Raw genomic sequence first — 13,878 nt, forward strand, 5'->3', positions numbered from 1 at the left:
TATGCAATCAGGGAATGTATAGGATATCACCAAACAACTCCCTTCATGAGCACACATGACTCACCTGGTGATTGCTGTGGTCTAAGTATAGCAGCAGAAAAGGTCCAGCTTCCTCTTGAAAAAGGAGGGTCCTGAGAATCAACTCATCATCATCAAGGAAGAAATCCCCAGGCCGAGTACAGAGGTGCTGCTATGGCAGCATGTGAGGTAGCTTGGTTGAGAAAGCTACTTGAAGATTTGGGTCTATCAGTGGATAGACAAGTTGTCATTTTCTGTGACAACATTAGCGGTATACAGTTGGCCAGGAACCCAGTTTTTCATGCTCGCACGAAGCATATAGAGGTCCACTATCATTTTGTCAGAGAGAAGGTGTTGGCAGGAGACATTGACCTTGTTTATGTCAGCACACAAGATCAGGTCGTTGACATCTTCACCAAAGCATTGGGTACAGAGAAGCTCCGCAGATTCAGGGCTTCGCTTGGTGTACATGAGATGGAGTTGAGCTCGAGGGAATGTGTTGAGATATCGAGCTCATCTAGTGAGGCGGTGGACACTGATGACCCGCCTGGGAGATAGGCCCCACACTTACACCAGTGGCATGGTTGGTGAGATCATGGGTGATATGTGGCCAGTGGGATGACAGGCTATGTGACAACCATTCTAGAGACTGGCATAGTTAAAGCGCCAGCTCATTTAGTTGGGTTCACACTATAGAGAACCTTAGTATGTATTTGGTTGAGTACCTTTTCATATTGTGTGTACTCTTATCTTTGTATATGGTGTGTTGAGTGTTGAGTGAAGAAGAAGAAGATCTTCAGCCTCTCACCTTGTGTGTTCTCTTTTAGGGTTTTGTGAATGTGTGTGTGCTTGCAAGAGCTCAAGCTCTCTTCTCCCCTGCATCTTTTCATTAGGAACAAGGCAACAGGCCAGGTAGTTTGGGACGGCGGAGTGGAGAATGGAGTTTACAAACTTTCAGCACTCTCTCTCCCAGGTCCTTAGTTTTGTGATGAGTGGTAGTCTGGTTATGGCCACTTAAGTGTGGATACGCTACAGGTGCAGGCTTTCCAGGACCAGATAGTGGATGGCTTGCCAGTTGATGGCAACAGTTGGCAGGAACTTTCCAGTACAGATGTTGGTAGTTCTTGCGTTCGTCAGTCAGAGGAAACTTTACACGTAACTTATGCTCTGATGTCTCGTAGTATTCGGGACAAAGAAACTCATGTAGATGAGGAAGTTCTTTCCACGGGGACCTCTTGGAAAGCCAGGCAGGTGACAGTTGATTACTTGCAGAAGGAGGTGGATGTTGCACATTCTCCAGGCTTTGTGGTTCCGGATTCAGAGGGGGTTGGTTACAGGTTTCCGAAGGCCTTGAGTGGTCTTCAGCAGGTTTCCAGGACTTGGCATCCCACCGTAACATTTGTTGATCCTTGTGAGCAGTATGGTGCCTCTCTGACTCGGAAGCAGAATGGTTCATTGATTTGGTTGATGTATACCAGATTGGACGGGAGCTTCCTGATGAGGTTGTTGAGCTCATGTTTGCAGATGACTCTTTGGGAGGCAAGATTGCGTATCTTGTGGTTTCTGCAGCATGCAAAGGATCTTGGACTCTTTTACACAGGAGGGGGATTGATGGATGGAGTCCGACTCCACGGTTGGAGTGACTCAGATTGGAGAGGAGATACAGACATGAGGAGATCTACTTCAGGTGACAGTTTTACCCTCGGCTCAGGAGCAGTTTTATGGGGCAGTAAGAGAGGCAGCCATCTAGGGCCTTGTCGTCGATAGAGGCAGAGTACCGGGCTGCTTGTGCTGCTGCTTGCGAGGTGGTGAGGTTGAAGAGGTTGCTTGGCAGGATTGGGTTTCCACTGGTGGAATCCTTGGTCATCCCGAGAAACTTTGTTCGTGAAAAGATCGTTTGCTGATGACATCTTGCTAGAGTTCTGTTCGACGCAGGACAGTGCGGTGGACCTCTTCATGAAGTCGCTATCTCAGGCATTGCTCCGGCGGCACTCCAGCTCCCTGGGGATGGTTCAAGGGCCACGAGCTAAGAGGGGGTGTTAGAAGTCATCTCCTATCTATACATATACACCAGGGCCTCTGTTGTGGGTGTGCCTGCCCTTATTAGGTGTTTTCTCATTTTTCCCCACTCTCACCATTTTTCCCTATTTTTCCATGGCTTGGGTGGCTGCCCTGTGATAGCAGGAGGACCCAGTTGCTGGCCGACTGATTTGCATGAGTCATGGACTTCATAAATGCTGGCCGACTGTACACATCTGCATGTCGTGGCCTTTTGATGTCCTGTCGGCTGTCCCTGATGCAGGCCGACTGCACCATATAAAATGGCCCCATTGCCCCATGCCATTGTATCTTGTTTTTCGGGATTTTCTTGTGTATATAGAGCAGAGTTCCACGTCTCTCTCTCCTTCTCCATTGCTGTATTTTCTGCAGTGCACTTGCTCGTGTTCTCAGATTTTGTCATCATCTCTGCTGCATATTCTGACATCATCATCATCCACACAATTCGAATTTGCAGAAAAAATGACACACAACAGAAATTGTAGAAAAAACTAAGAAATTGCAGATTTACACGATTTTGAAGAGAATCGCCATGAAACTTCGATGACATGGACAGGAGATACCCCTAATCCTTTGTGTATGATTCAGATACTAGCATATTTATGCACACTGCAGACAGAAGCACCACCCATACACTCCTTGAGTATTTGAAGGAGTGGCCAGGAAGACTGATGACGCCACTAGTTATCAAGGCTACCACCAAGAGAAACCTGGTTCGCCGACTGGTGACAATTTTACCGGTGCCTGGCCAAAACATTGGTATGTGGCCCAGAGCAAGATTTATACGAACCTTAAACAGACGCTTACGGCGCTGTGCACTCGTGACAAGATTGCCCCAGTGTTTGTCTTGCATCAGAGTAGAAGCAGATCCCACAACCTGCAAAAAACTCATGTTGAAATTCTTAGGCAAGCATGTTCACATGATAAAAACATTTTCAAAACAATTAGAACTAGAATGCATACCAACATCGAGGATCTCGCTCTAGTTAAGCCAACATTCATACGGCGGAAATCTGAAACGAAACCTATCCCCTTGCCATTGTTGGCTCGTACACAAGAGAAAATTGCCACGTCTTTCTCCCTACCCTGTTGCATTAATCAAAGTCATCACATATTAAAGTGTTAAACTATCCAAAAACTCAGGAAATTGAGCAGCACTACAAGCATTGCTGATAACAATAGCAATGGTTTGCTATCACATATGGCACAAAGCCCAAAGTTTGGCGATAAAGAGCCAAGCGCTACCTGGAAGCCATCCACCGTGTTAATGTCCACCAGGCGGGCGCCTTCTACCCCAAGCACATCTCGAAAGCGTTCACGAAAGAGCTTCACTTGTTGCTTGTAGGGAGATATCACGGCAACATGCGGGCCCCCTTTTAACTGTGGGAATCTCGCCACCAGGTGTCGATACAGCACCAGCACAAACTCTACCTCTTCATTGTTCACCCAAGAGCCGCTGCCCACTGGTTGTGTTTCTTGCCCATCAATATCAAAAAACGAAAATGGTCCAAAACAACGATGAACATGCCACGGGCGCTTTGTTTGCAATTCCACATCTCTCCCATCTTCCAAGGCTTCCCCATAAAACTCTGTCGACGGGAATTCACGTATCTAAAAAGCCCAACTAGGTTATTGTCAGGCCTTTTTGTTTCCAAACTTTAAGAGTCTATGTAGCACTAAAAGAGGCATCAAGAGGTGTGTGCACCTGTGGGTGCATTCTATACTGTGTTTTCAACATCTGGACAGGATAACCAGCTTGCTGAAATCGCTTGAATAAACTCATTGAATAGCTGCACAAAACAATCTAAGATTTTTTTTAAGCAGAAAGTGAGAGCTTCTACGCATGTGATTCAAAAGCTTCATGTTACTGACCCATGTTGGATAGCTACTGTTGAGAGTACAGTTGCTGGAAGTTGCAGTGGATCCCCCACCTGATGATAGTCAGGGCACTTCTAATTAGCCCTATTAGTAGCAAGCAGCAAAGATCTCAGACTGTCAACAAAATGGACTGACATGACAGGGTAGGATCATGCCAGAAACACTTGCTTGCAACCGTGGGCGAGAGGAACCAGTGTAGATGGCTCTACCTAGGGAGCACAAAGAAAAAAAATGCAATTACATGAAAGCTGAAGAAAACTGAAAAGAGGTTAAAAGCTAAATACAAAAATACATGCATACTTACATACACACACATACAGACATCCACACATGCATGCACACACACACTCACACTCTATATATATATATATATATATATATAGTGTGAGTGTGTGTGTGTGTGTGTGTGTGTATATATATATATATATATATATATAGTGTGAGTGTGTGTGTGCATGCATGTGTGGATGTATATATAAATATATATATATATATATATATATATATATAGTGTGAGTGTGTGTGTGTGTGCACGCGCGCATGTACATGCACCCACATACACATGCATGCATGCACACGTGCACACACCTGCATACAGTCTGCATACAATCAAAGCTACTGAATTTTTTAGCAAACATTAGGAACTAATTCTCTGACAAAGTTCTTACAGCCTGTGCAGCCTCATCGATAACGACAACATCAAACCCTCGATTCATACGGTGGAAAACCCCCGACCCACTGAAGCTCAAAGTTGAACAAACCTGCAAAAGAGAACATCCAAAAAGTGGATTGATTTGCCAATATACCACATGTGAATCCTGCAGGACGAAGATGATGATAAACTTTGATGTCATTTGCACAACAGATGCAATGAGATACTAACAATGGCGGCCTCGCTCATGATCGCAAGCCGCATGCGTTCCCGTTCTGATCCAGCACTGCCTGCACGAGGTCCAGTTGACGCAATACCTCGATCCATGCTGCTCAACCTTTGCTCAACCTGCATTCCCGAATGCAAACAATAACATGATGAAAGTTCTAAGTAGGACACAGTGGCACTGCACATATGCATTCATGAACGAGCTTTTCCTACCAGGTAATCCATAGAAACTGATTGTATTGAATGGTGAGGGTTCACTCCAATGCGAACAATGCTTGGAATAAATGCTTGGCCAGTTTCATCCCGAATGCCTGATCACATTCAGTTGTAAAACCATCTGATACATGAAGCAAGGAATGACTGATACAATAAAGTGTGGGAGTGATGTCTTTACCAGAATTCATCAGTCGCAAGACAATTTCATCCAGTGCAGAATTCGAAGGTGCACAGACAAGGACATGAACACGATGTTTGCGTTTTGCACTCACTAATTCAGGTCTCTGGATCCAAAAGAGAGGGCACATTTCATGCCGTATATACACCGCTTAAGCCACCAAAGTTCTGCAAGTTTCAATGAAACACGAGAGTATGACATGCTCAATGGAAAGCAAACACTGACAAATTCATTGTTAGTTGTCGGGAAGAAGCCATCATCTCCATCAGTAGGCATTGCAAGGTCCCTAGGGTTGCCGGTTTTGCCAAGCCAAGGGGACGCTTTCAACCAATGAGTCAGCCTGCAAATCAGCACATTGCAATTAAAAAGACCAGAATTTATGATTTTGCATGTTCTTCAAAAAAAAAAGCCCAAAAAAAAAAAAAGCCAACAAACACTGAAAAACTTTCACTCGGAATTTCAGGGGTCCTCTTACTTTTGCTCAAAAGGAAGGTCTTCTTTGGCATGTAAATGCCACTCACTACCCCTGCCAGAAAACTAACTTTTTTTAGGTATAGAGCTGGTATGAAATTCAAACTGAAAACTGTTTAAGGTAAACATCAAGCATGGGCATAGTTCTTAAAAAACATTAAAATGGATGCACAGGCACAATCTAAACCATAGCCTTGAAATCTTCATAGAAATTTTCCATAGATCATGCCAGTGTTAAAAAGATCGTACTTCGAGGGCAGCCTTGCAGGGGTGGCATGTAGCACCACGCTTAAAAGTCCAAGTATTGTCTGTGTTTTTCCTGTCCCTGGAGGTCCCTAGACATTGCCACCATAGAGTAATATCAAAAGCTTCTTGAAACATAATTTAACAAGGTCCAACAACTAGCCAAAATTTAGGAAAAGGAAAACTTTTTTGGCCTTCTTAAAAGTCCAAAACATTGAAAACCTAGAAGGAAGACAGGATGCTTCTATCCCCAATGAGATATTTCTCTGCCTCGTGGAGTTCCATAAAACAAGCACAACAAAGCATCATAAATCGAGCCAAATCAACAACTGACAGCAGTAAAAAAAATTGAAAGAGGGGAAAATTCACTCTCTAAGAACCTCAAGAACAGGTTTTCATCCATAAGGGGATGTCTTAATCCCAAAGAGGAAGCTTTGTAAAAATAGACAAAAGGTCAAGATTCATGTCCCAGATATCATACCCATAAAAATGCCACATGCATGTGAGCATGACCACCAGCTAGAGGTCAATGCATCATAGAATCACATCAAAAGGCCCTCATGTGAGCCCTATTAAGTGAGGAAAGATTTCCAGTGTGATATGTGAGTGAGATTTCACATCGGTCGTTCCCCAAGGAAGGAAATGTGCCACCCTGAGGCCATATGCATTGGCCATATGAGCAAGGGTATGAGAAATTATAGTGAAAGAAAAGTCAGCAACACTTTACAAGGTGAAAACTGGTGCAAACTGGCCAGAAAGGTACTAGACAAATGCCTGCACATGCGCATATACTTGGGCCAAGAGATAGGGCCCCTAGACCCTTGGTGCATAGAATATTAAGGAGGCACTCATTTTGTCTTTGGTGAGTGTCTTGTTAATGGTCTTTCTACTATGCATAAAAAAGAAATAGCTAACTATGCCTGATTCAAATTTCAGAAATTGAGCAGCAACTACCTGTATGAGGACCACAGGGTTGCGAGCGAGGCCTGCCTGCACATGATCCGGGATTGTATATCAAACTTGACAGTGTTAGGTGTCCAAAAAAAATCAGTAAACCAATCACAAATCTTTTTTAAAAATTTAATGAAAAAAAAAAGAGGACGGCCAGATGGGGATTGCGCAGACCTTTATGGCCTGTAGCTGTGAATCGTTATGGTTCTCCTCCAAGAATCCCATGAGCTTGGAAGGAACAATATAAGATGTAGCATCACTTGAATCATTAGGAGCAGTCTTTAATTGACCGCTCAAAATAACATCTGCAAAAGGGAGATGGCCAATAGATTGAAGGGCAGTATACTCTCGCACGATGGTTGACAAATTGCTCAGCTGTAATTTACCCCCCCCCCCCAAAAAAAAAAACGATGCCATATGAGAGATGATTTTGCAAGGAGACTAACCCATCAGATGCAACTTTCCTTTAAGTAATAAATAGCACAGCAGCATCAAGATGCAAAGGTAATACACTTATCAGGTAAAGTTCTGGCTCCTCACAAGACTAGGACTACTGCAGCAAAAAAAAAATCCATCACACTGCAGTAGAAATATGAGATGCAAATCCACCAGCACTGTAAACCAGCTATGCTCACTTCAAACTGCCAATCTGCTTCCAATGCAGGCTCAGCTGCAGTACGCAAAGTTGATAGGGAAGAGAAGGGGCTGGAAACCACAAATATGGAACTGGAAGAAAAAGAAAGGGAGATCACACTCTTACTCCAATACAGGCCAACTGCAGATTTTGATTGAAAAGAAAAACAATCAGAAGAGGGATTTGCTCTCAAGGAAGTTTTGAGCTACAACGCATTGGTGAAAGGTCGAAGGGTGGTGATCTTTTGATCTCAGTAGCACAGAGAACTTGTTTCACCTACAATGGTGAAGTGGTATAGACTCCCTTTTAGCAGGGCCTTTTCCAAGTGGCACTCTTTAGACTTCAAGAGAAGTACAGGTCATGGAATCATATGGTAACACCATCAACCCAAAGCCAACGCCTGTGGCCTCACCTCCCCAACCTGATCCATGGCACCCAAACCATCTTCATCCAGAAAGGAGCATCAAAGATAACATCTTCACCTTCTGGGAGGCAACAGCTACAGCCACGCTTCGCGGCGAGGACATCGCAGTTCTACTTCTAGATTTCAAGGAGGCCTGAGACAGGGTCCATTGGGCTTTTCTAGAGGGGGAGCCGAACCGATGCACGATGAAGGGTGGGAGTGGCTTTTGGTTGATGGTTCAACCATCGGTCCAAGATTGGTAGACACAATATACCAGAGGAGTGGTGGGACGGCAGAGGTAGAGGTGAAAGCGAAGAGCAAGACGGCAGAGGCAGTGGCGAAAGCGAAGAGCAAGATAGCACAACGGCAAAGGAGTGGCGGGAGCAGAGGACAAAGGCGGCACGGCAAAGGCAATGGCAATGGCAATGGCAATGGCAATGGCAATGGCAATGGCAATGGCGGAAGCGGAGGGCAGGACAACAGAGGCGGCGGGAGCAAAGGGCGAAGGCAGGATGGTGGCAAGAGCAAGAGGGCAAAGGCGGGATGGCAAGGGTAGTGGCAAAAGCAGAGGGCAAGATGGCAGGAGCAATAGACGCGGGAGACGGGCACGCAGATGCAGGTGACAAGACAAAGACTTCTTCAAAGACTATCAGGCTTTATTGACGGACTACCTGGAGACTATGCAGCTTCCGTCAAATTAAACAGAAGAGGATGTCACGTGCATCCCGAACTTGGATGCCACGAGGACATATCTGAACAAGAGGTGCAAGACCTAGAGTGGAAACAGGTCCCATGTGAGCCCCAATCCGAGACGGGTCAACCAAGGTTCCACTCTAAGCATGCAAGGTAAGGTGTACCATGTCACATGCACTCTGCACTGTAGTGCATGGTGACAAGATGGCTCATCATCAGTGCATCATTGTACAGCAGTAGGACCCTTAAGGATATGATATTGTTGCATGTCGTGGCCCCATTGTAAGCCCCAGTCCGGGATATGTCAGGCACGAGCTACGTAGGTCATTCCTCGGCCTTAGAGTGTCAATCAGTCAGTCAAGTCTCTTAACCCACTTGAAGAGAATCATTCATGCATGTAGAAGTTAATAGAAGCCTTAGGGTTTTCATCAAAAAGCATTCTGCATTTGCATAGCATTCATCTCATGTGCATGTAAACCCTTGCATAAGCCTTGAATAAGCATTATACCATTTATCCATATTTATCATCCAGTCGGCAGGATTTAATGCCAAGTCAGCCAGCTTATTACCATTAAAATCAGCATTATCATCATTATCATCATTATTACCATGAATAAGCCATGTAGCAACAGTCAGCCAGCTCTATAGCCAACAGACCAGCCACCTACCTCCATATAAATAGCATGCGATTGTTTCCATCATTGATTCAGTATTCAGCACATCAAGCATCATCGTCTTGCAGCATACAAGCATCCAGCCTTCAGCAAAACGCATCCTTGTCAGCATAAGGAAGAAGCGCTTCAGTCCATCTGCATTTCTCAGCCCTACAGCAGATTTCAACATTCATATACTTCATCGTTTTCTCCATCCTTCCGGGTGAAGGTAAACACAGCATATTCAGTCATTCCCCTTGTATATTCACAGCCTAGAACAATCCAATTTCAGCCCCTTTCTCAGCCACAGTTTGCGGCCTTCCTATAGGCCCTTAGAAGAGTGCATTGGCTTCAAGATTGGACATCATTCATGCTTCTACAGCAATGTGCCGTCAGCCCAACTCTTGGTCTTCCGAAGGTCTTGTGTTTGGCTTATCTACAATCCAAAGTCAGTCATTCTCTTCAAAGTAATAAAGCAAATACTCCTAGCAATAGGAGGGGGCCCTTCAATGGGTAATTTGGCACAACAGATGTGAGTGTCCTCCTCGCCTCATGCCCCATGTATGATGTACTACACCCCACCATCTCCACTTGGTGGAATTAGTAGTATACCACCTATCATGATTGTACATCTATGGCATGCTAGACAGTGACTGCATAGTGAGCTGCATATGACTAGGATTAGCTTTTCATTTCAGTTTTTCTTTCCATGATACTCAGGACATGAACTTGTTGTATACAGATTTGTCTCATATGCCAATCTGGCCTTCCATAGACGTTAATATATTTTTTCTTTTTCTCTCATCTCTTAAAGTGTGAAGTGATAAAGTGGATTGCTAAAGACTCACGAAACTCAGGATACAGAAGGCGGTGTGAGACTTTGAGTGACAGGATTCCACATCTACGCATAATTCCGTTGCATGTTACATTGGTATTAGATTCAGCTTGTCCACACACACCACTTCCTAGGGTGAGAGCATCCTTGGATGGTCATACTTCGCTCCGGCACGACTACCGACTTCAGAAAAATGTCTACAGCAGGAATACGTCTCCCTCGAAGGAGACCATGCTCTTCCACCCGCAGTAGATATCATAGCTCTACTCCAAGCACAAAACCAACTTCTCATGGAGCATCTCCAACTCTTGGAGGCTACCGCAACAAAACCCACTCCAACCAGCTACCCCCGACTTCATCTCTCTTCTTTTAGATGGAACAACAAAGACGAGAAGATGAGGCCAGATGGCGGGAAGAAAAAGCTGAAGCAGAAGCAAAAAACCAACAAGAAAAAGCAAATAGACGGGACTATGAAGAAGCTCAACACAAGCTGAAAGAAGACCGGCGTCAAGCTAACCTCACAACTCGAGAGCACCAACGAGAGCTCAATCTAGAGCGAATGATACTCGAACACAAGCGGGTAAGAGACGCCATGCATCAGCAATTTCAACACACCCTCTCTTTAGTCTCTCCGCCCATAGGTGCCACTAGCCAGACTCCCGTGACATCAACGACCATCATCCAGACTCAGTCAAACTTTAGTAAGTATGACGGTATAGCTGTCCATCAATTTATTCATCAGTTTAATTCATATTTCCCTTTGGCAAAACTAACAGATCCTCAAGATAAAGTCCACGTAGTGGCTCCCCACCTTACGGGTGAGACAATCACTTGCTGGCAGCATTGGTCTAGTTTACATACAAACCAGACCACAGGTGTCACAGCTTTTCACTGGGACACCTTCATCCATGACCTAAAGACCAAATTCCTCCCTCCCTAGTACTTGACCAATCTGGCACATAAGTTCTATGGACTCAAACAGAAAGGGTCACCCGTGCTTCAAGGTTTTTGGAAAGGTTATCACTTTAGCACAACAGCTAGGGTTACTTGAGCAGGCCAAGATGGATCAATTCATTCATGGATTGGATCCTAACATTCGGTTCACAGTGTGAGAACAAAGGACCGAATATACGAGAGATCAGAGCAAATCACACAGCATGCAATGGGGATGTATATGTAAATGATGAAATCCAGTACAAGAGCTCTATGTGAGACTCCGAAGGAGGAGAGAGGCCTGTTGTCCCAAAAACACAGATAACAGTGCCGTAGTAAGCCTGATGTAAGCGCCGATATATGCCTGATGTAAGGCTAATGTTGTAAGCCCAGCGGAGCATGCAGTGACAGACTCAACCACGTGTCTAAGAGATAAAAACATAAAGAGAGAGAGGGGAGAGAGAAAAGGGAATGGGGATCTTGCACAATACACCACATTGAGCGGGGAACAGGTCCCACCTCCTTTCAGAAATTTATTTAGAAACAATCCACGGGCACGCTGGCTAGGATCAATACAATCAATGAATACAAAACAAACAAATATGCCGATGTAGGATATCCAAATCGATGTCGATGTCGACGCACAAGATCTCTAATGTCGAGACTCGAGCACACCACGAGGATGACCCACAAGTATATCTCTCACCGGGCTAGTACCAGATCCAATATCCAAATCCAATGGATCCCAAGTCCAATGAATCCAAATCCAAGTCCAAATCCAAGTCCAAATCCCAGTCCAAAATCCAAGCTCCATTTCTAAGCTCTGTGTTCCAAGTTCATGTCCAAGCTTCATGCCCAAGCTCTATGTCCAAGTTCTTCATGTCTATGTTCAAGTTCAAGCTTCCATGTCCAAGCTCTATGCCCAAGTTCCATGTCCAAGCTCTAAATCCACTAGCTCATCCCATGAATAATCTTCACAATTCCTATAGCCTTGTCCATGATGAAAACCCTAGAGAAGCTCTTTCTGGCAAGAAAACTGATGTAAAACCTGTTTTAATGGTTTTCAGGCGATAAAAACCTCCAAAAAGCAATTTTCAAGGTTTTTTTGAGCAATTTTAGGGTTTCTAGAATTTTTAGGATTTCTGAAATTTTCCATCCACACAGTCCGTAGTACAACTGCACGGATCCCTATAATCGCACGGAAAGATGGTGACGTGGCACTGCAATTGCTGGAGGCGCTCTGAAATCAACGGGTAGCGATGAAAAACTCCATGATTTGGTTCATAGATGATGATGATGAAGATAATCTCCACCCTTGAACAAAGATGGCAACGCGATGAAGAGGTTCTTCTTCAACTTGATGCTCAAGAACTTGACACTCAAGAGAGGCTCATGCTTCTTTTATACCTAGGGAAACCTTGCTTTTTGCCAAAAATTAATGCTTTTGCTTTGCTTTTGTCTTTTTATTAAATATTATTAATAATAGCCACAGTTCTTGATTTGTGCTTTTACAACTTCAGGGCCTTGCTTTTTGGCCCTAGAGCTGCTTTTTGAGAAAGCAACTTTTAGCTTTTTGGTGCCCTTGGCTCGAGGTCAACCTTGTTTGACTTTTTGCTTTTTCATGCTTTTTGACCAAGAATAGTAATTTTTCTTAATCAATCCTTATGGACCCTGTCCCCATGTCTTCTTCCACCTATCTGGTGTCCGGGCATGGGTTTCATCATGTGAAATAGAGCTAGGAGAGCCAAATAGTTACAGATGTAAACGCTAAAGCACTCCTTATGAAGAAATGCTAAAGTCAGCCTGATGGTGTGCTGAAGAAAAACGCAAAAGTATACCTAATGGTGAAAACGCTGAGATCAGCCCTGAAGTAGGCGATGACAAAACACAGAACACTCCCCTGCTGTATGCGATGGAGAAACGCAGTAGACAGCCCTGATGTAGGCGATGAGTCCAGCAAAAGAGATGGCAAGTTGCACCAGTGGTAGCCGACCTGCACCAGCAGCAGAGAAGGCAACTTGCACCTATCGTAGGCGGCCTAATGGTGACTCAGAAGTTGGTGACTAGCATAGGAGGTGCTGTCTTGCATGTTGCTGAATGAAGATGCGCTTCATACATATAGGAAGGGAGGGTGCTGGTCGGCCGGCAGATAAAGGTAAAATCAAAATGACCAAATAAACCTTTTGGGTATATTTTCACACACCCCCTCTCAGACCAAAAAGGGATCATGAGAGAAGATGAGGGGGAAAAAAAACTTTGGTTGCCGAAGATGAGGACCATGTGATTTGAGACCAGTGTAGAGGCTTCTGAGTTTGGGAGGTACTGGAATAATGCCACCATGCAAGAGGTTTTCACATGCATGAACACCCATTTTTGGGTTTTCATTCACACATGCGCACCAAACACAAAAACAGAATGCTATGCATAGGGAATGCAAGATGGAAAAAATGCAATGCAGTGGGTTTTCACATGAGCCGTGCCCTCATGGGGTTTTCACTAACTCATGTCCCCGATACAATGATGATAAAAATGTGAAAGGAGAGGAAGATCCCCCTCTCAATGTGTAGAGGATGATGGTGGTGGACCGATGCCGATCCGAACGCGAAGACGCTCGAGGATGGGACGGTTGACGGACTTTGTAAGGATGTCTACATGGTTGTCCGCCGTAGGAATGTACTGGAGTCGGATGGTACAAAGCTCAACTTGTTCCCTGGTCAAATGAAAATGGACACCCACATGCTTGGTACAGTTAGAAAAAATAGGATTGCCAGCAAGGGAAATCGCACTCTGACTGTCGACGAAGATGATAGAAGCGGTGTCAATGGGGACGCACA

The 13,878-nt window shown here is 44.7% G+C and overlaps 1 protein-coding gene across 3 annotated transcripts in view; it reads right to left on the bottom strand.

Moving 5' to 3' along the window:
- The window catches only part of MAA3 (P-loop containing nucleoside triphosphate hydrolases superfamily protein), a 59,569-nt gene that overhangs the window by 34,410 nt on the left and 11,281 nt on the right, over positions 1-13,878 (bottom strand). For 2 of the 3 annotated variants that reach the window (XM_086787489.1, XM_086787488.1), the window contains exons 5-19: positions 7,068-7,268; positions 6,897-6,932; positions 5,949-6,034; positions 5,704-5,754; positions 5,454-5,568; positions 5,229-5,334; positions 5,048-5,145; positions 4,838-4,954; positions 4,623-4,715; positions 4,110-4,163; positions 3,949-4,007; positions 3,782-3,866; positions 3,322-3,687; positions 3,040-3,162; positions 2,867-2,953 (exon numbers count right to left, since the gene is read on the bottom strand). In XM_086787489.1, coding sequence (XP_086643615.1) covers positions 2,867-2,953; positions 3,040-3,162; positions 3,322-3,687; positions 3,782-3,866; positions 3,949-4,007; positions 4,110-4,163; positions 4,623-4,715; positions 4,838-4,954; positions 5,048-5,145; positions 5,229-5,334; positions 5,454-5,568; positions 5,704-5,754; positions 5,949-6,034; positions 6,897-6,932; positions 7,068-7,268 — 1,677 coding nt within the window. Of the gene's footprint in view, positions 1-2,587; positions 2,686-2,866; positions 2,954-3,039; positions 3,163-3,321; positions 3,688-3,781; positions 3,867-3,948; positions 4,008-4,109; positions 4,164-4,622; positions 4,716-4,837; positions 4,955-5,047; positions 5,146-5,228; positions 5,335-5,453; positions 5,569-5,703; positions 5,755-5,948; positions 6,035-6,896; positions 6,933-7,067; positions 7,269-13,878 lie in introns of all 3 variants that reach the window. The other variant, XR_015264228.1, reaches the window with a different exon arrangement.

The sequence above is a fragment of the Cibotium barometz genome, chromosome 51 (assembly GCF_041138505.1).
Source record: "Cibotium barometz isolate CiBa-2024 chromosome 51, ASM4113850v1, whole genome shotgun sequence".
Classification (NCBI taxonomy): Eukaryota; Viridiplantae; Streptophyta; class Polypodiopsida; order Cyatheales; family Cibotiaceae; genus Cibotium; species Cibotium barometz.